The 21,103-nt window shown below is 47.8% G+C and overlaps 1 protein-coding gene across 2 annotated transcripts in view; it reads right to left on the minus strand.

The window, feature by feature from the left end:
- Positions 1-18,985, minus strand: part of Qsox1 (quiescin sulfhydryl oxidase 1) — a 36,003-nt gene extending 17,018 nt beyond the window's left edge. For both annotated transcript variants that reach the window (XM_034513158.2, XM_034513156.2), the window contains exons 1-4: positions 18,581-18,985; positions 10,358-10,458; positions 2,200-2,245; positions 1,409-1,511 (exon numbers count right to left, since the gene is read on the minus strand). In XM_034513158.2, the coding sequence (XP_034369049.1) occupies positions 1,409-1,511; positions 2,200-2,245; positions 10,358-10,458; positions 18,581-18,848 (518 nt within the window). In that variant the 5' untranslated portion in view covers positions 18,849-18,985. The remainder of the gene's footprint in view (positions 1-1,408; positions 1,512-2,199; positions 2,246-10,357; positions 10,459-18,580) is intronic.
- Positions 18,986-21,103: the final 2,118 nt, after the last annotated feature.

Consider the following 21,103-nt stretch of genomic DNA (forward strand, 5'->3'; position numbering starts at 1 on the left):
TCCTCATACCTACCCTAGGCTGGCAGAGGAGCAAGTCCTCAGCCTTCTGGAAGAGGCAGCTCAAGTTTCAGCACGTGTGTCTGCCTATATTCTTCCTAAGGGGCATCAAAAGGATCACTTAGAGACAGCTCCAGAGAGCTAGCCAGTTTGTTGCTTTTAAGGTTCCCAGGGCTGAAAACACACCAAGTGTGTGTGTGTGTGTGTGTGTGTGTGTGTGTGTGTGTGTGTGTGTGTGTGTGAGAGAGAGAGAGAGAGAGAGAGAGAGAGAGAGAGAGAGAGAGAGAGAGAGAAACGGAGAAACAGAGAAACGAGATACAGGCATAGCCATGAGGAAATGGAGGGAGAAAAGCACCAGGGTATAGGCTAACACGCTCCTTTCCTAGACAGATGATATTATAGCTTGGATAGGAACTGTCCCCACAAAAGGCTCATGCACTGAAGGCTTTGGTCCTTGCTGGTGGACCCAATCATTGAGAGGTGACTGGTTCATGAGGGGTCTGACTTAATCAGTAGATTACCCAACTCAGAGATTCCTATTCAATGGCCAAACCATGTGGGCCCTAGTTGGAATAAGTATACAACTGGGTATATGTCCCTGGTGGCTGTATGTTCTCTCTCTCTACTTTTTGGCTGCCATGAAGTGAGCAGCCTCTGTCATATGCTCTGGCTGCCATGATATTCTGTATAATCTCAGATCCCAACTGATTGTCCCGCCAAATTTGGGTTGAAACCTCTAAAATAATGAGACAAAACAAAATCTTTCTTTCTCTAAATTGTTTCTCAGGTATTTGTCACAGCAGGGAAAAAGAAACCAACAACCACTGTAGAGAGTCAGTTGTAGAACCCCAACCTACATTAGGAGTGGATGATGGGCCCAGGGTCTCTGTGAGGCCCTCTAGGAAGATGAGGAATTGGGAACGATGATAAAGGAGTCATTGTGAACTGGATTAACACCGGTTGACCAGTTGACTATAATCAGTTTACAAACAAGGCTTTACTCTTCTGACCATCCTAGCCTTTTCTTCCTGGTGGTACTGAATCTCCTCTGTCCTCTCATTTGTCAGTGGCCTTCCCTGGACTAGGCCAGAGAAAACCTTCTACACCCACAAACACCCCTGAGGGCCAGCCAGAAGCAGCAGCAAGTATGATCTGGAGAACTCCCACACACACACTTTTCCTTCCATCTGGCACGTCAGGCCCTTCGACCCTCAGCCAGCTCCTACGGGACAGGGCTCCTCAACACCTGAAGCAGAAAGGAGTCACTTCCAGCTACTCTAAAGTATGTCTGGCTCACTGGGGTAGCTACCCCACAGCAAGAATCAATATGGGTCCTCTTCCCCTGTGGTTCCCAACCCCTTATCCATGCTTGAGCCCCACGCCACACTAAGCCTGCCCCAACCCAAAATACTTGGCAGGCTCCAGAGGTGGACAGGCTGTGGGCCATGTGTCACGGTGGGACTCCAGAGCATCAATGAGCCTCATACGAAGTGTCTGCACGTTAGCGCCAGCAACTATAAACAAAAACAGGAAGTGAGTATCAGGACAGAACAGGCCCCAGAGTCCTTGCCAGTTTCAGTCACAAACAAGGGTTCCCAAAGCAATTCCAAGAAAAAGCACATGCCAGCCCTTTCCTGAGAAGTGAGTAAGGTGAGGGCTCCTTGACTTAAAGAGAAGCGGGGAGACCCACGTCTGCACATAGCTACTGAAAGCTGTGAGGTGAGCATCAGTGAAAAGTCACTCATGATTTTCATTCTCTGAAGAAGACAGTGACTCCTCGACCAGTGCTTTCCATGTGCTGCTCTCCCCTCACTCCTTTTCCTGGAAAGGGGCTCTGAGGCCAGTGTCCTCAGGGAGAACTCCCAGTCCATCCCCCACTCAGGGTCAAGGACGCCGAGGGCAGAGAGGTATCCCTCAGAACTGGCTGCAGGTTTGTTCTTTGAAATCAAGCTTATTTTGACATAACAGCTATTCTGGGAATGTGGTGCCCCACACTCAAACCTAGGATTTTGGATAGGACATATTTGAAAGGCCACTCAAATGGGCTTTCCTGAGACCTCTGCCAGGCTTTCTGAGAAGACACAGGTAAACCCAGACCTCACTTGGAGACCCCTCTTCACCCTGTAGGAACCCAGGTAAAGGCAGAAGAAGGGGAGAAGATGCTGGCAGTGCCAACACAACAGCTGGAGTCAGAGCACCCACCTGGTAATGCTGTTCCGGTACCATTCTTGGAAAAGGCCTTAAAAAACTGAAAACAGACAAGAGTGAGTGGTCAAGTGGCGGCATTTACGCTGTTTAGCGACTACTTCTCTTTTTTGAGCTTCAGTTTCTTCCCCTGTGACTGACATCAGGGAGGCTTTGCACTACGATGCTCTCTAGTGTCCTTACATTCTCTTCTTCCCCAACGCTTAAAGCACCCTTAGAACCTGGAGGCAGCAGCTCAGAAACTTAACTAGAGACCAACTCCACAATGCCTGGCATCTGCACATAGTTCCTGGAAGCTGTTTGGCGAACAGTGAAGTCACTGGTGGTCTTCATGCAGACCATCTGAAGAAGAAAGTGACTCCTTGGCCAGTGTTGGCTGCCTGTGTGCCAATCTGCCCTTGTTCTATTTCCTGAAAAGGGGCTCTGAGACTGGTGTCTTCTCACTGAGAACTCCCAGCCCACCATGGCACTCAGCCAAGGGTCAAAATTCCAGGACAGGTCCTACTGAGCGGTAGAGCTGAGCCTATAGAAACAGGACTGTAGCACACATCAGGCTCTTTCCACATCCTGTTGTACTCTTTCCCCAAGTGTGTGACACCCCATGCCTAGTGTGTCACTGGGGTGAGAGGACAGAAAGAACACTAGGTAACAACTTACAACCCCAACTTCTGCCCAAGGGGCAAGATAGTTGCAGGGTTCTTGCCTATGTTCTCTTAGCCTGGTTATCCTGGGAGACAAGCTATCTAAAACCTTTAAGACGGGTCTCATCTCTCAGGAACACTTTTGCTAGTTTAGTCCTCTCTCTCCAACAGCATAGCCTCAGCCTTATCCAAGCAGCCGATTAACTGAAGCCCATAGGGTCTGGCAGAACTGGGTTCAAGACCTGGCTTTGATAAGTTTTTGTTGTGACCTTGGAAAACCTTTCTGCTTCTCTAAACCTCACTCAGTATTCTGATCTTTTAAATGAGATACAAAATTATATAACATATAATGATATATATATATATATATATATATATATATATATATATATATATATATATAGTGATACCACCAGCTTAGAATTGTTATAAGATTCAATAATCAAAAATCAAGAGTAATTAAGGCACAGGAGCCCGTACATACAAAAACTGACTCATTAAATGTCAATTCCATCACCATCACTCCCTCCTATCACACACCTCTTCAGCACCAGGAAATACTGACCAGCTAGGACTGGTCTGTTCCACTTGTGTGTAGGCAGGAAGGGAAAATTCACCTGAGAAAGAGACAGCTGTGACCGGCCATCACCTACCTGTGATTGGCTGCTTCCTATGACCTCACTGCCTGTCCCCTGCTCTCTACTCCACTCTTTTCTCAAAATATGAATGCAATACTTTATTCAAGACTAAAGGGAGCCATTGACATATGTCACAATGCACCTATGTTCTTGACAGTTGCTGAACAAATCTTGACCTAGTAAAATTATTATTCTAATACTTATAAAATGATGACAAATTTCCTGAATTGTGACATGAAATGAGGACATGGATTTATAAGAATCTCTATGGACAGACACTGCCACTCAGAAGCTAAATGTGACTCTGCAGGGTGGTCTGCTCAGTGTGGTGCAGCTGCTGTCCTCACTCTGTATGGGGAAGACGGACTTCAGCTTGCTGTTACACCTCTCACACCATGGACCAGCCTTCAGTAGTGCGCCTTTCTCATAGCCATGGAAGTTACTTTCAGATCTAGAGAACAACATGGCACCTCTCCTTCATCAGTCATCAGACTGCCCAAGTCTGAGCAAGTACTTGTCTTAAAAGGTGCTGGCATCCCTCACACCAACAAAAAGGCACCTCCTTGACCCTAAGTTTCAAGGCACTCAAGAGACCCACCCACAGACTGCATGGCTAAAAGAGTTCTGTGCCATTGTCAGCCTTCTCAGTACTCAGAAGCTTCCCAGCTACCTTCTGGAGTGGTATCACCCTCTGAGAATGTGGCCTGATACCTCAGGAACTTAGGAATTTTTTCCTACCAATTAACATCTTTCTTATTAAATGCTTTGTCTACCAGCCCCTTTCCTAGGCTATACTTTATTCACGAATAAGAGCAGCTATAAAGAGATCCTAAGCCTCCTCACGTAAACTGTAAAAGGCAGAAGGGAGGACGGGCAGGACTGGAGAGACCCCTTTCTCCTGTACCACTGTCATTTAATTCCCATCTGCTGCTCTTAATCTCTCCTGCTGCTACACCTCAGATCAGATCACTCTGCTTAAAGCACCTTACAGGCACCGTCAGGAGGAAAGGGCTCCATTTATAGTTTCAAATGAATGAGTGAATGAATGAATGAATGAATGAATCAAGAACAAACCTACTGCTCTCTGCTACCAAGTCATTCACTTTGTCCAACACATTTACTGTTTAAGCCTTGTGTCTCGGTTACTCTCACCTGCCCTAGACTTCTAGGTTCATCTACTGTACTCCACAGAGGTGTGACGGCCCCATGTCCACACACCAATGCTGAGTGAGCTCTCCTTCAACCTCCGTCTGCACCCGTGTCTTATCTCACCCAGCAATCAACGCTCCTCCCTGCTGTCCACACTGGCATTTCCCTTTGCTATAACCCCCATCCAGTTATCTGGAGAGTTCTGAGACTGCCTTAGGGATACCTCTTCAACAGCACCCTCACCTTGTCTAAACCAGGGCCAACAGGTGAAAACTTAGGTCCTGGTCTATTACATTGTTCTTATTTGCTTTCTCTTCATGAGTAAGAAATGCTAGTCCTCAGCCAGTGAGGTGGCTCAACAGGCAAAGGAGCTTGCTGCCAACCTTGAAAGCCTGAACTCAATCCCGATGACCCAGATGGTAGAAGGAGAGAACTGACTCCTAAAAGTTCCTCTGACCTCCAAATGCATGTACACACACACACACATTAAAAATAAAAGACATACTATTTTCTCAATCTGTTCTCAACTGTCTTGCCACTATGTTTCCTCCTCTAAGACATAACTATGGGATTCCTCTTCAGCTCTACATGCTCTGTGAGTAAGATCCAAACTCTACATTCAAGGTCTGGCTTCCAAGATCTGAACCTAACTGACCTTGCACCATTCCACGCACTCCTACTACAGTAAACTTCAACCTGAACTTTCCATCCAGTAACCCACTGTGATGGTTTGAATAAAAAGGGCCCCCACAGGCTCATATGCTTGAATGCTTAGTCTACAGAGTGGCACTATTTGAGAAGGATTAGGAGGTGTGGCTTTGTTGGAGTAGGTGTGGCCTTTTTGGAGAAAGTATGTACTGGGGTGGGCTTTTTAGTTTCAAAAGCCCAAAACAGGCTCAGTGTCTGTCTGTCTGTCTGTCTGTCTGTCTGTCTGTCTGTCTGCTTGCCTGTCTCCCTGTCTTTCTCTGCCTTTGGGTCAGGATGTAGCTCACAACTACTTTTCCAGCATCATGCCTACTTACATGCCACCATGCTCCCCACAATGATGATAATGGACTAACTCTTTGAAACTGTAAGCAAGCCCCAAACTAAATGCTTTATCTTCTAAGAGTTGCCTTGGTCATGGTGTCTCTTCACCACAATAGAACAGTGACTAAGACAACCACTCACCTGCCTGGCTTAGGAAGTACTAATGGCTTATACATTGCTACAAGCCCCACTGTGCCTGGTATGGATGGTGTCTAGCACACTTAGTTGCTTAGCAGACCTCTGTCCAATTCAGCAGTGATAGCCCTTTCATCATCTTGAAGGCTCAAGTGGAAATCTAGTCAGGGCACATTTTTGTTCTCAGGAAAATATATCCTTGTTAAGTCAGCCATGGAGGTGTGTGCCATCTGAGGTCAGCCACCCTTGAGAAAAAGCAACAGAGCATCCAGGACTGAGTCTTTTCTCTGAGAGCAGGCAGCAGTTCAATTATTAACATATCCTGTCTGTCTGTCTGTCTGTCTGTCTGTCTCTCTCTCTCTCTCTCTCTCTCTCTCTGTCTCTCTGTGTCTCTGTCTCTGTCTCTCTCTCTCAATTTATTTTCTGTGTATATGTGTTTTACCCACATGCATGTATATATACCATGCATGTGTCTGGTGCTTACAGAGGTCAGAAGAGGGCACTGGATCCCTTGGGGTTCAGGATATTTTTATATCACCATAATGTGCTGAGAACTGAACCTGGATCCTCTGCAAGAGCTAACAAGGCTCTTAATCATTGAGGCATCTCTCCAGCTGGCTTTTTTCCTTTCATCCATCAACATAGAACAAGACACAGGAAGGAGCTTCTGCCTCCCCTGACTTGCTGCTCCTGTGAGACTTTGGTTTTTCCACAATAACAGGACAACTGTTAGCACAAAACAAGATAACAGTAACCAAAATAGCTGAACAGAGAGCACAAGTTCCAGCAGTGACTAGTAGTGGCACTGGAGCCAAGTGTGTAGGACCAAGTTTCAGAAACATAATCAGGTCTTCAAGCATTTTATAAAGAGTTCAGAAGGACAATAGCCTTATTACTTAATCTCCATGCTAGGAAAGATCAGTGTAGAAGATGTCTGGAAGACAGCGGGTGACAATGGAGAGGGAGCCCGCGTCTATTTCTCAGAAAGCAGGAGACACCTGGATTCTCTCTGTCGTCCCAAGAACTCACCTACTGGACGGGGCTCCAGTAGGAGCTTACAGAGCAACAGCCCAGGCTCTGTGCTCCACTGGTGCTCCTTTACTGCCTGGCTTCCAGGGAGCTGTCTCTCCTGGCCTCCTACTCCCTTGCCCTACTTCACTCTCAATATGAGCTGGTATGCCACACCACACAGTTCCTCTCACAAGAGGTCCTAGCTCTCACCTTCCTGCCCATGCTCCTCGGTCCTAGTCAGACTCCACCCATCCTTACATACATTTGGAGACCCCTCCCACAGGAAGTCCTCTTTGATGAGCAGGTGAAGCCTCAGGAAGAGAGGCCAACTCCTCCAGGATTCACCACACAAACCGCTCCCTGCCTCCCAACCAGATGCTGATCTGTGCCCTATGCCAGTTGTCCCTAGCCTTTTCCCCAGTTGGGAACATAGCCTTGTGCACCCAGCTGACAGCCCCATCAATAGCTACTATTTCAGAGGATTCCTAGGATGTACCCTTCACACATAAACTATCATTAGATCAGGAAAAAGGGGGAGAACTAACATCCACCAACCCTCACCCCCAATGCCAGTGCCCGGGCACTTCCACAGGTAAGACCTTCCTTCGTACATGGCAATCTTATCAATAAATAGTGCCATCTCAGAGAGAAGACTCTCTGCTGTACTTTTCCATATGGTTCTCACTAAATAGGCCTTCACTGCATAATGGGCACTGCTCTGGCCTTGCCAACTCACCTCCCTCCTCCCTCAGTCTTTGTCTTCTCCCAAAGGCATTCATTCTGCTCCAGTCTAGCAGGGACCTGATGGAGCAGGACCCCGACCTTTAGGGTTAGAGATTTTCTAAACTGGCTGGGCTAGTGGAAGTTTAACATGTGCTCACAGTGGCAAAGCACTGGAGGCAGAGAAAAAGGACAGTGACACATGTCACTCACTGTGGTGGCCAGACTTGGGTGGGTATGTTCCCGTCACACCAACAAAACTCTCTACATGTGAGGATCCCTAGCCAGCACAGATCCTCACTGAGGGCTCTCACAGCCTCTATGAGTAGTGACCACAGACAGGCTCTGGTCCTCATAGGGCAGCAGTCAGGCAGTGGGGTTATCTGGCTGGCTGACTTTTCAAATCTGCTCTGTTTTTAGGATGCCTGGCCAAGGTGTCTTCAGGCACTTTAGGCTTTCATAAGCAAGACTTTGGAGACCTCAAATATGTGTGAGTACTGTTTTAAAACACACCAGAAGCAACCTAGTAGTCAATTTAGTAAATGACAGCCAGTATTTTTTTTTAACCCTAACAGAAAATATCATTAACTTTTGCTTTAGCAATAGTTAACACAAACAAAATTTGGGATCACAATATAAAATATATATTTCTTATTGTAAGCCACAGGAAGAAATCATTTCAAAGGTACTGCCTAGAGTCTTTTAGACTCTTTTTTTTTCCTTAATTTTAAGGATATATTTATGTATATGAGTACAGTGTAGCTGCCTTCAGACACACCAGAAGAGGGAATTGTATACATTACAGATGGTTGTGAGCCACCATGTGGGTGCTGGGAATTGAACTCAGAACTTCTGGAAGAGCAGTCTGCTCGTAACCACTGAGCCATCTCTCCAGCCTCTGTCTTTTAGACTCTTAAGAGCAGAGGCCTACCAACAGCTTGAACCATTTGGCCATAGATGAAACTAAGCAATAGGCTCCTTGGGGAAGACATGAAAGACCTTGCCAAGAGAGGCCAGACAGAGTTTAGAAAATGGACAGCTGTCTACTGAACTGGCCCAGCCAGGTGCTACTGTCTGGAACTAGGGGAAAGCCAGAGCCATCAGGTGAGGTTCCTCCCAGGCTCTCCCACAGCCAGCTGGGCAGGTAAGGTGATTATCACTTGAGGCATCCAGGCTGCGTGTACTTCGTGACTTGGGCAGGTGCTGAGAAGCCTCCGGACCTGCAACTGCTTGGGCTTCCTCCTCACACCCAGGTGCTTGGCTCCTCCCTGTCTGAACAGAAAGCTCCATGTGTCAGCCCTATAGAACCCCACCTGGATGTCCTGCATGGTTTCCCTGTTGGTTAGCCAGTGTTGAGGACTCAGAGAGAGGAAACTAGGAGCCTACGGAGCTCCTGCTGCCACACTGGTGTCTCCACAGCTTTCCCACTTAGCACTGCCCACTCTGGCCCTGCACAAAGACAGCATTCTCACGGAAGTACAGTTACATATCTCAGGCTGAGGACAAGCAGTGTCCTTGCCAGGGAGATTTTCTATTTAAAGAGGTGATTGATAAGAGCCTCCCTGGATGATGTGGCAGTAGCCACTGTTCTGCCACACTGTTCCTCAAACCAACCTGGTCTTACAGCATGGGCCTGGGTCCTGATCTAAAGTGGTGACCATTTAGGAAGCAATGCCTCTGGGATGGGGAGCCTCTGAGTCCAGTGGGGGTCAGAGGTCAGCACTCCTGGAGATGAAACTGCTGAGTAGTCAGGCTGAGTTCTAGCTCATGGATCTGACTAAAACCTGAGGTCCCTGAGCTCAGAGATATCTTGTTCCAGGGACAATACTTGGCATTTCAGCCTTCAAAGGCACCTCCTGATAGTTCTAATGGTTGTACACAAACTGCTTATCTAGATACCATTCTGGTGGGCAGGGCTGAGCCCTGGGAGGGCCCTTACCCTACCCTAACTGCTACAACTGTATTATCCTGGGCTGTGTAAGGGCTCTTAAGAGCCATGGCAATTGTTCAGTCATTGAAATAGATGGGCTAGAGAGACTGTTCATTGGTTAAAAATTGCTCTTCTAGTGGACCTGGGTTCAATTCCCAGCATCGACCTGAAAGCTCATAAATGTTTGTAACTCCAGTTCCAGGGGACCGACATCCTCACACAGGCCTACATTTAGGCAGAATAAATGCACATAAAATTAAAGTAAATTATTTTAGAAAATTGTTGGTGTCCTGTGATCTCTGACAGAGGACCATCAGAGAGCTCAAGTCATTTCTGCCAGAGCTGTGGTAGAGGAGCCCTCATGCCTTGGCTGTTGGTGACTTCTGTCACTGGAAGCCCTGCCACCTGACACACTGCACATTTTGACTGTGGGGATGAGGCTGTCTCTTTAAGTCACTTTGAAGCTCCAGTGGGTCAAGGGTCAAGGCTCTTGCTTCATGAGAATGAAGCACTCCAGTGTCTCTGCCCACACACGATTCAGAGCTACAATCAGACCTCCAAGAGTTAGGGGTCAGAAGTGAGAAATAGTGAAAAAGAACCTTGAGAGATAGCAGCCCTCACTAGCCTATATTACAACTACTTCACTCAATTCTGGGATCTTCCCTCGCCAACACTAGCACATGCCGTCTGCTCCATAAAGACAGACTTTCTCAGAACAAAGACACCCCTTTCTTTTCTGCCCCGTCTCTAAAACAGATGCCTCATCAGATGGAGGGACAGTGCTCCCGGCGCTAGGACTTCAGAGGTTCCTCAGAGATCAGCAGCCCAGGCAGGAGCCAGGGAAATGCCCCACAGAGGATTATGTGCTCAGCCAGACCCATCCCAGCTCCCCCTTTCCGTACCCTCACAGTTGGGAAGCCGGCGATGTCGAACTCTCTGCAAACAGCACTATTCGTCTCATCAGCACAGTCCAGGACAGCAAGATTGAGTGCTGGCCTCCAGTCTGAAAAGACAAAGATAACCCCAGTAAGCAAGAAAAGCTGGCACCTTCTGCTGTTCTTCTATCCCAAACCCTATAGCCATTAACCCCCAAACTCCCATGAGCATGGTCATACTTTCTTCAGAAAATGACCTCTGAGACACTTCCCTCAGTCTTCACTTCTGGGGATGCAGTTAAACATGGTATGCAGGGCCTAAAGCAAGATGAATGAGGACTGTAGCCCCTAGAGCCCTTTGTCCCTGAAGCGCTGCCTAGGAAGTGGCTCAGCTCTCAGAAGCAACATGCCTTGGAAGCTTGTATTCCCCAGAGAACCTTCTACCTTCCGCAAGCCTCTAGGTACCTAACCCAACAGAGACACACATCCTGGGGATGGAAGAAAGCAGGAAATCCAGAACCCTTCCAGAAGGAAGGCCTGGGGAAGTCAGGAAGATTGGTCATGTTTTCTCTTCGGGTCCCAGGCCTAGAGGCTTCTCTCTGAGAAAGTAACTGGCAGAGGAAATGATGGCACAGACCAGAAGCCAGCAGGAAATCAGCTCGTATTAAACAGCTCTCCTGAGCTCCGACTCACGCCAGGGCACCACGACTGCAGTTACATAAGCCTTGAGAAAGCATGGCCAGCGCCAAATTACAAAGCACAGACTTGCAGGATTTGAGGCACCAAAGAAATTAGTGCTGTGGGTTGGGCACGGACTTTTCTAGCCTCATCCCAGTGTTGGCTCCTCTTGTAGGAACCGTCAGTAGCCTGGCCACAGCAATTTGCTAACTGACTCCCGATCCTGTCTACTCTGTTCCTGAGTGTCCTCCCCCACTCAAGCCATCTCTTTCCTGTCCTGTCCTAAGTGGCCTGGACACCTGCTCTGGTTTCCCACAGAAGGCCTCTTGGGTAGCCTCGTGCCTCTCACCTCTAACGTAGGTTCTCATGTGCTGCTGCTTCGCTAGCCTCTCCAGCTACCAACAAGTCCTCTTGGCCTGTGGCTCTAACAGTGCTGCTCGACTCTAGACTCCGTGGTGGTTCTGAGAGCCTTTACATCTGTCCTCTGTCCACATATCTAGTTCCCTCTTAGCCAAAGCCAAGCCAAATGTTTTTCTTCCCTGAAAGCATGGATGTCACTTACCTCCAGGCACTCCCCAAACACACGGGCCTCTCTGCAGCCATAACTGTCCACCTTCCCTGACAAAACCCTTTGTCAGCTCCAACTCAGCTGGCGCACTACTTTCTCCCAGGAAGAGCTGCCTCATGGCCCAGCATCCCAGGACCCACAGAGTGACTAGAGTGTCCGTCTCTTACTGTCTTTTGGCTTTTCAGACCCCCTGATGCCCACAACCCTTACCCAGCACACAGAAGGCATTCAGCCCAGACCAGAGACTGGCTTTCAGTTCTTGGTAGCTCTAGTGCTAGAACATGCTCTCTTTGGTTCCAGCCTCAGTTTTTCCTCAGTCTAGGTAGTAAGTGGAGTTAAAGCAATCTCCTGTGAGAATGCCTGTGTTCACTCATGATTGCTTCATTCCTTAGAGCAGTGCTTCTCAACCTTCCTAATGCTGTGACCTTTAATACAGTTTCTCATCTGTGATAACCCCCAACCATAACATTATTTTCATTGCTAAATCATAACTAAAATTGTGCTACTGTTATGAATTATAATGTAAATATTTATGTTTTCAGATGGTTTTAGGTGACCCCTGTAAAAGGATTATTTGACTTCCAAAGGGGGCACGACCCAGAGGATGAGAACCACTACTTTAAAGAAAGAACAAGGTCATAGAAGACCTCGCCAATGGTCACCCTTGCCCAAGTCCAGAGCTTCCCACTGAATCACAGGTGAGAGCGTATTAAGTCCCTTTTGTGCCCCTGCCAAAGGAAGACTCAGGGCTAGTGAGACACACAGGCCTAGAGCCATCTGGCATACTCTGAACCTAGTATCTTTTGTTCTGCCTCTAGGACAGAACTTTGTTCTGGAGAGACTTACAGGAAAGACCCAGCTATCCTCAAGAAACATCGTTACGCATCACGGAGGAAGTGGAAAGAACGGGACGTTCTGCACCATTCCACTTCACTGCCACCAGCCCCCATGACTATCAAACCCATATCTGCCAATGAGGAAACAGGCCAGGAGCCTCCCGGCTTGAGAGGCCTATGAGACTTGACAACTCACTTGTTCCTCTCCTCACTGTACGAGGGTCAGGGCATTACCTTTATACTTATGTTCTTGCTCCAACTACAGCCTTCTCTTATAGAAAATGGGGGGAATAATTGTACCTTCTTTATACCTGACAGCAACCTGGACTTCCGGTTTACTTAAAGGATTACGTTATCAGCACATGTAGTGAGTTTATTGTGTGCTCAATTTTATCTAGTTCAATAAGGAAGTACTAAAGCATTTATCTCCAAACCTGCTCTCCTTAACTATAAAACAGATCTGATAATGAAGCCCAAGGTATGGTAAGCTAATTGATGGTAAATCTAAGATCTGAACCCAGGATTTGAGCCTTGGAGCTAATCCCAGGATTCAGAGCAAAACAACAGTTTTTAATATTGGATGTCCAATAGGGATGCAGGGAGGACAAGGATAAGGTCAGAGGTGGAGGACAAGAGGAAAGATGATGGTTGGACTTGCTTTTGCTGTCTGACATCCTACACATACACACACACATACACACGGTGTTACTATATAACTTTGGCTGGCCTAGAACTCAGTATGTGGGCCAAGCTGACCTCTAACTCATAGAGATCTATGTCCCTCTGCTCCCCAAGTGCTGTGGTTAAAGGCATGTGCCACCAACCGGGCTTGCCTTGCTTCTTTACACCTTGATCACCTGTGCTCTATGAAATGAAACCAGTGCGTCTTCTGCCCTGCTTCAATCTCAAAGGGTGTGGAGGTGAACACTGGGGCCAGTTAGGTACTGGTTAAGTTCTGACCAAGAGACTTTTTTAGGTGTCTCAATGTCAGTATCCTGAAGATCCATCATGACACATACATCTATAGTATGTATATTAAACATGGTAGACCTGGCTATTCATGATTCTAGTATATTAAATATCATTTCCAGGAGGCCTCTGGTTTGGACTCAGCAAATGCACAAGGGGCAAGGGATGAACAAAACAGAAACAGCTCATGAAGTTCACTAAGTTGAAACCAAGTTATCTGACCTCCCACGAAATTGGGAGAGATAACAGCCAAACTCACAAAAGGCCAGTTTTACCCAACATTGTAATGGAGTCTCAAGCAGTGGTTCTCAACCGGTGGGTCACGACCCCATTGGGAGTTAGATATCAGATATCTTGTGTATTGGATATTTATGGTACAATTCATAACTAGCAAAATTAGTTATGAAGTAGCACTGAAATAATGTTATGTTTGGGGGTCACCACCACATGAGGGACTGCATTAAAGGGCAGCAGTGTTGGGAGGCTGAGAACTACTGCTCTAAAGCTTACAAAGAAAGTAACTAGGAAAATGTACTGGTCACAGTACATTTTTTGTTTGTCTTCTGGATCCTCTTGTTTTTAGCCCTTTTGTCTGTAAAGCCACAACCCCAACTCAGTTCATCAGAAACTTTCTGTGTTATAGATGGAGATATTACAGGATTCCAGAATCACAGATAAAAGCCAGTTCAGATACTTAAACTAGCTGGGCAGTAGTGGAGCACATCTTTAAGCCCAACAGAGGCAGGTGGATCTCTGAGTTCAAAGCCAACCAGGTGAGTTCCAGGAAGTCAGGGCTCCACAGAGAAAGCCCATCCCAGGAAAAAAACCAAAAAACAAAAAACAAAACAAAACCAAGAAAGATAAACTAAATGTTCTTTACCCGAGTGACCTACTGGCACAACCCAGCTATGTGGATAGTCCAAGTGCTCTGTGAGTGAGCGGGGCTTTCTGGTGTTTGGCTTCTTACATCTCCCAACTCGCTCACGTGGAGAAACATTTCCTATTACTATTAGACTTGGGCAGAACACAGTAACTGGGAAATGGACAGTGAAAAGGAAGAGAGATGTCAAGAGAGGTCTAAATCTTGAAATGGTGGGTGAGGAGAGCTCGTGGGAACCCATCGATGCCCTTGCACAGGTGTGCTCTGCAGTGCAAGGCAGGGTTACCTCCCAGACTCCTTGGTTCAAGAAGAATCCTGAGCCCAGAAGTGGAAGAATGACTCACAGCAACACCTCACCAATGCACGTATGACCCGCACGCCTCCTCTCTGGGGCTCGGCTCCTCGTGGGTTGGAGGGCCAGGACCAATGGTCTAGACCTACTACTGCCCCTTGCAGCTACAAAACCTGTCCAGTTTCTGGATGGCAAACAACTCTTGGCAAGAAAGATGACCATGCTACCTCTGAATGCTAAGCAAGCCTGATCCTTTAAGACAGGTATACAAACTTACCTACACCAGGCGCCAGTAAGACCTGGGAACTAGGTGCTAGCCTGTTCTCAGCTCCCGACTGCCCCATCTAAGCACACATACCTTACACAAGGGCTGCTACTCAATGCTACACCATCACCACCACGTCTCTTCCTTGCTCCCTGTTGAAGGCAGTGAGGTCATGAGATACACAAAATGCCTCCTTTACTCCTGACACGAGACAGACAGTCCAGGTCTGAGTCAAGAGGAGCCACAGCACTGGAGGCAAGTTTTCTTGTTCATACCATCATTTGGAATCCTGTGAGGCTTTGGCCATTGGCTGTCATGAGTAAGCTCCCTCCCTAGACCATATTCTGTGGTAGACATCACAGGCACACAAGTACAAGATGTCATCCATGCTCCCAGAAGTAAAGAAAAAGCCCACAATGCTCACTGAAGCTCAGAGACGTGTGCTTTGCAACCCTCGGCTCCACAGCTCTGTATAAGCTGCTTTCCTACATGGATAACCCTACTTCCTTCAGCAACCACTTGTCTTGCCTATGTTGGGAAGTCAGAAATTGCTAAGTTAAGAACCTCCACCAGGTGCTGGAGAGATGGTGCTCAGGGGTGAAGTGCCCTTGCTGTTCTTGCAGAGGACCTGGGTTAGGTTCCCAGCACTGATATGGCAGCTCACAACCATCTGAAACTATGTACCAGAGGACCCAATGTCTTCTTTGGCCTCCAGATATCAGTTATACACATGGTAAAAAGATACACATGTAGGCAAAACATTCACTCACATAGAACAAAAGCAGACAAATCTTTAAAGAGGGAAAAAAGAACTTCCACCAGCATTTTAGGATATGGTTTTGCTGTTTCCTGGCTCCATCTGTGAGCATTCACTGGCTTGCACTCACACTGTGATGTACTTAATCTTGCCAAAGACCCAAGACAATGAGCTACCCTATCTTGAACTTGGACCTTCACAATCAAGAGCCAAAATAAATGGAGGGTGTGGAGAGGAGGCGTTTCACCATCCATTTCTCAGAGAGCGATGAAAAGTCCTTAGCAAAGAGCTGGCATAAGAGAAGTGTGTAACAGCCGCCCGAGCAAAGCTTTGACTACTTGCTTATCCGTCCATGACTGTCCCTTTATTTGAATTCCTACCATAAGAAATAGGTGACCCACTCCTCTGCCTTTCTCAGACACAGCTTCATACTGCTGCCCATTTTCTTGCTACGTGTAGTTCTGCCCCAGCTGCTATGCAATCAATGCTTTGTGACTCAACAAATATTTGCTGAATGATTAGCCAGTGAATAGTAATGAAGGTCCCAAGGAGACCCGGTCATTTTTTCAAACAGGAGCTGCTCTGGAATAGAAAGGGACAGACAGACTCTCAGAAAGAAGGGCTCTGCCCCAGGGCAGCGACTTCCCAGAGAACCTACCATCCAACTCACTGAGAAATGAGCCCCATCCAGTCAGATGAAATGCCTGAAGCCACGATTACCAAACATCTTCCCAGCCCCCACGATCGTCCATATACTCTCTCTGTTCCTGCTGAAGACACCTGTAGCAGCCGGTAAGGGCAGTTCACTATATGACGTGACCCAGAGTGGTTTGAGAGCAGCCATCTGCTAGCCCGTGGCCATGTGACCACGCTTCCTCAGGGAACCTCAGAACACAGAACTGAGACAAGTCCTAGCCTCTCCAAAGGGAACTGTGGAAGACACCGCTCACTGTTTCAGGCCAACTCCAGATCTGCCCTCCACCTATATAATCTTGCTAAAGGAATAACTCACCCCATGGTCAAAAAGAAACCTGTTTCCCAATGAAACCCCCCACCTCTCATTTCCTCCTGGTCTATCTCCATAGACTTAGATGTCTCCATTTCTCCTTCCACAGGTTAAGATTTGCTTTTGTTTTTCTTTTCAGAGGACTACCACTCCATGTGAGACCCTTTTTGGAAATGGTAAACTTCATATAGAAACAGGCTGTGTCAGTGCCTGGATATGCAACTCATAGGAAAACTCTGGGTTGCAAGAGGCCAAGCATGTGAGTCAGCTGGAAGCTAATCTTGCCTTTAGCACTCTTAAAACGCAAGACTCTTCTAGAGCAAGTCCATATGTTGCTGTTAGAGACCTCTTAGAGACTCAACTTAGAAACTGACTGGGGACTTTTATGATGTTTGGGCCTACACTGTCCCGGTATAACTTCTCCTTGATGTTTCAGTTCCAGAGCCCACATTCTTCCTCTTGCCCTGACCACATGTGCTGACATCATTAAAGCAGTGTGAAGGACTGGTCACCGGGATGATGGGGCCAGAGAGGCATGTGGGCAAGTATAAACTGGAGGCAAGAAAAAAGAGCTTCTAAGTGCTCCTAAAACTTATTTCTGGGGACAGGCAGTGGTGGCACCCAAGAGGCAGAGGGAGACGGATCTCTGTGAGTTTAATCAACCTGGTCTACAGAGTAAGTTCCCAGACAGCCAGGGCTACACAGAGAAACCCTGTCTTGAAAAAAAAAATTATTTTTGAAAAATACCTTTCCATAAGACCACTTCAGTAAGCACTCTGCCAGTTGCTCAGGGGAGGGGGAGATGACGTCTGATAATGAACATGGACAAAGGGGCTCTTTCCACCCATCTGAGCTCATAGAGAGCCATCAACTGCACAGAGGGAGTATTGAGGTTCTAGTTTTCCTGTCTCTAGAAACACCAGGCCCTAAGGTGCTTACAGTTCTCATCCAACAATTACTTCAGGTTAGGAGCTCTATTAGTGCCCTGCCTGTCACCACAGACCAGGGAACACACTTGACAGAGAAGTGACAAAATCAGGAACCAGTCCCCATAACCATGTCACTCCTGCCCTTCAGCCCCCTCCCCCCAGCACCCTTGACTTGGGTTAGAAAGATGTGTGCTACATCAGGAATCTTTAAGCTGCAGAGAGGAAATTCTGTCGAGTCCACAGTACAGTGCCTATAAGTCTTTAAGTTTTTAAATAGTTTAACATTCCTATAATACAGCACACCTTAAAAATCTCTATACGTTTTGTGGTTTTCTTATCCTGCTACCCCTTAGGCTGTAATTAAATGAATAGTGGGTCCCATAATTGGCATTTTAGAATCGAGGAATATCCAGACCAGTGACTGGAGCATGGAGCAAGGGCCAATCACACATCACAAGCCTACATATAATTTGGTCTCATGGGGTTAAAGGTTAAGTTCTAAGTGAGCCCAGACCCAAGGAGAAGAGAAATAATGATGTGGCCTGGGAGCTAAGGAGCTAGAGGTAGCAAATCAGGAGAGGCCTGGATTGGAAATAGGCAAACAGGAAAACCACCCGATGAAGAAAGGCATCCACCTCAAAGATAAGGACGAGAAAGGAAATGTGTATGCCAACTATGTAACTTGCCATGGGGGTGGAGAAAGGTGGTGGGGGCAGCAGAAAGAATGTCAACTCTCTTCTCAGCACTGTTCCACCTCGGCAGCTAGGGAAGTTGGCAAGAAGGGATCCCTGGACGAGGAAGGGGGCTGCTACATAGCTGGACTGGAGAAAGGCCCAGGGAAGAGCACAGGAAACAAGAAAACCCTCTCGAAGGATAAGGACAAAGACTTGTCAGAGGAAGACGCAGGAGCAGAGGACTGAGGAACAGGGCCTGGAACTTGGAACTTAAAGGCTATGAATGGGGGAGGGGAGGGGTTGTGATGGGCCAAGGAAGCCGCGAGGGGAGGGGTCCAGCTAGCGGGACAGCTGGCGGGTCCTGCGGGTGGGCCGGGGAAGGCCTCCACTTCTCACCTTTCACGTCGTTAGCAAGCTCCTTCCACGTCGGAGCGAAGGCGATGCAGTGGCCACACCAGGAGGCGAAGAACTCCACCACCCAGGCGCTACTGGAGCCGAACACAGCGGGACGCACGGTATCCGCATCCAGCAGCGTCAGCGGGTCAGAGGACGAGTAGAGAACTGAGAGCCGGGCCGCGTAAGCGCCGGGCACCGAGAGCAGCAGTGGCGGGAGCAGCAGCAGTAGCAGCGACGGCGGCCCCGAATGGCGGCCGCACCTCCTCATCCTAGGCGGCTGGAACGTCCACCTCGCTCAAGTTTGTGACTAGTCGGTACCCGGAGGCTGCCGCGCACCTCCAGCCTCCGCCCGCGAGGAGGAGCTACGAGGCTCCGCCCCGAGGCGGGGCCGACTCCCGGGACCGCCCTCTGCGAGCGCGTGAATTGCCAGAGCGAGGGTCCCGGTGCGGGTCGGCGCTCCCGGGTTCCCGCCCCCCGGCGGTCCAGACCTCCGAGCTGGGTCCGGAAACGAGTGCTGCCGGGGGGCCTCAGGCACTCGAAGTCGTTACGGGGACCGGGGCAACGTTTGGCCACTCTCGGCTCCCGTATGCTACGGAAGCTGAGTCCGTTGGAATGGTCGTTACAGATTTACCTTGTTCCTGGAAAGTTCCAGGAGGCTCCTTCTCGCAATTTTCACAGTGGGAATTCGAAGTAGGTGGGAGAAAAGAGCCACGAGGTAGGACGTTGTGATTGTCGCGGCCCACAGGAGCCGGACGCACGCACACCTCGGGAGGCCCTACAGTCTAGGGAGCTATTGCTAGACACGACGCCCCCTCCCCACAGTGGGCTGGGCTCCGTGAGCCCTCAAGTCAAGGTTTCTTTGGCATTGACATCCTTCTGCCCTTGTTGAGTTGATTCCTTCAGGTGGGACTCCTCACAGCGGAGATGATGCTACACTGGCCTAAGCCTACTCAGTCTCATACTCCTATGTCCTCTCAAATATACTGATCAACCAAGCTTGTGTTCACAAGTATGAAAGTGATAGTAGTGGATTACCTGTGGTCACCTTTTTTGTACCTCGGGTGTCTTGAAGATATCTCGAAGTGAATAGGTCACCCTCGGTCTTTTTCTTTTGCATCTCTAGGTTAGTTAGCCCTCCCATAGGTCATCCTCGGTCTTTTTCTTTTGCATCTCTAGGTTAGGTAGCCCTCCCTGTGACCTGCCCCCCCCCCCCCCCCCCGCAAGCCCTTGAGATTTGTTACTTGTTTTCTTCATCAGAAACTGAGTAATGTCTTGGTGCCAATCATGTACCAGATATTAAGAAAGAGGTGATAAAAGGGGCTTCAGAATTACAATGGGGAAAGATGGTACACAAGTAAATGTAGATTGAGCGCTGCCACATATCAAGGGAAAATAATATGGTTATAATAGAGTGACAAAGGAGGTGGTCAGGGGACAGGGAGATGTTAATATTTGCAGGGAATGAGTCAGCAATACCAGTGAAGACCACATATAGGTTTGTATACTTAAAAAGACGACAAACCACTGGGCGTGGTGGAGCCTGTCTATAATCCTAGCTACTCTGTAGGCTGGGGTAGAACAATATGAATGCCAGGACAACTTGGGCTACATAGTGTCTCAAATAAATAAATAAATAAATAAATAAATAAAACCAAATTATTATATAAAATTCTTATCCCTTTATCTAAATCTTTCTGATAATCTGGATGCCAGTTTCTTTTTTCTGGAGTTCTTGAACTCTCCCAAGATGTCCAGTGGAATATGTTGCCTTGGTTCCTGCCTTCCTCTTTCCCTGTTTCCACTCCCTTGTGTTCCATTTCGGGTACAATTGTAACAGCCTTCTTTGTATATATGAGTCTTGCATACTCTTTCTAGAAAGAGAAACCTTGGGAAAGGGTCAGTGCAGGCTATGTGCCTAGAAAGGCAGCATTTTAAGGTCTCTGGTGTTGGAAGCATAATTTTAAGTCTCTTAAGAGGCAGGAGCCTTGGGTTCATGCTGTTGGCATATGGGCTGAGTTTGTTTTTGTATTTTTTGAGGCAGGGTCTATTATGTAACTCTGTCTAGCTGTCCTGGAGCTCACTTTGTAGATCATGCTGGCCTTGAACTCACAGAGATACTCCTGCCTCTGTCTTAAGTGATGGGATTAAAGGCATGTGTTACCATCATCACCCCTGGCACCTGTGGGCTTCTAGCTCTGTGGAAACCAGGTAGCTGATAGATGAGAGTCCCGAGGTTGGGCATGGGATGTTCCAGTTTTAAGGAAGTTCTTGTGAGGGAACATTTGAATGGCATCTGGGAAGGAACTTCATGACAACCTAAGGCAAGACATTCCAGGAAGAGGCCCAACAGTTGGGCTTTTGTTTCCTTCAACTTTTTATGTTCTCTGTGCCTCACATTTAGAACTCATAAGGAAATTACATCACCAACTGGAAGGTTTGTTCCTCCTTGACCCTAAGGCATCCCATGTGCTAGGCATTGCTCCCTGGGAGTCAGTCCCTGACCAGCTTTTGTGGCCCCACGTC

The sequence above is a fragment of the Arvicanthis niloticus genome, chromosome 10, assembly GCF_011762505.2.
Source record: "Arvicanthis niloticus isolate mArvNil1 chromosome 10, mArvNil1.pat.X, whole genome shotgun sequence".
Lineage (NCBI taxonomy): Eukaryota > Metazoa > Chordata > Mammalia > Rodentia > Muridae > Arvicanthis > Arvicanthis niloticus.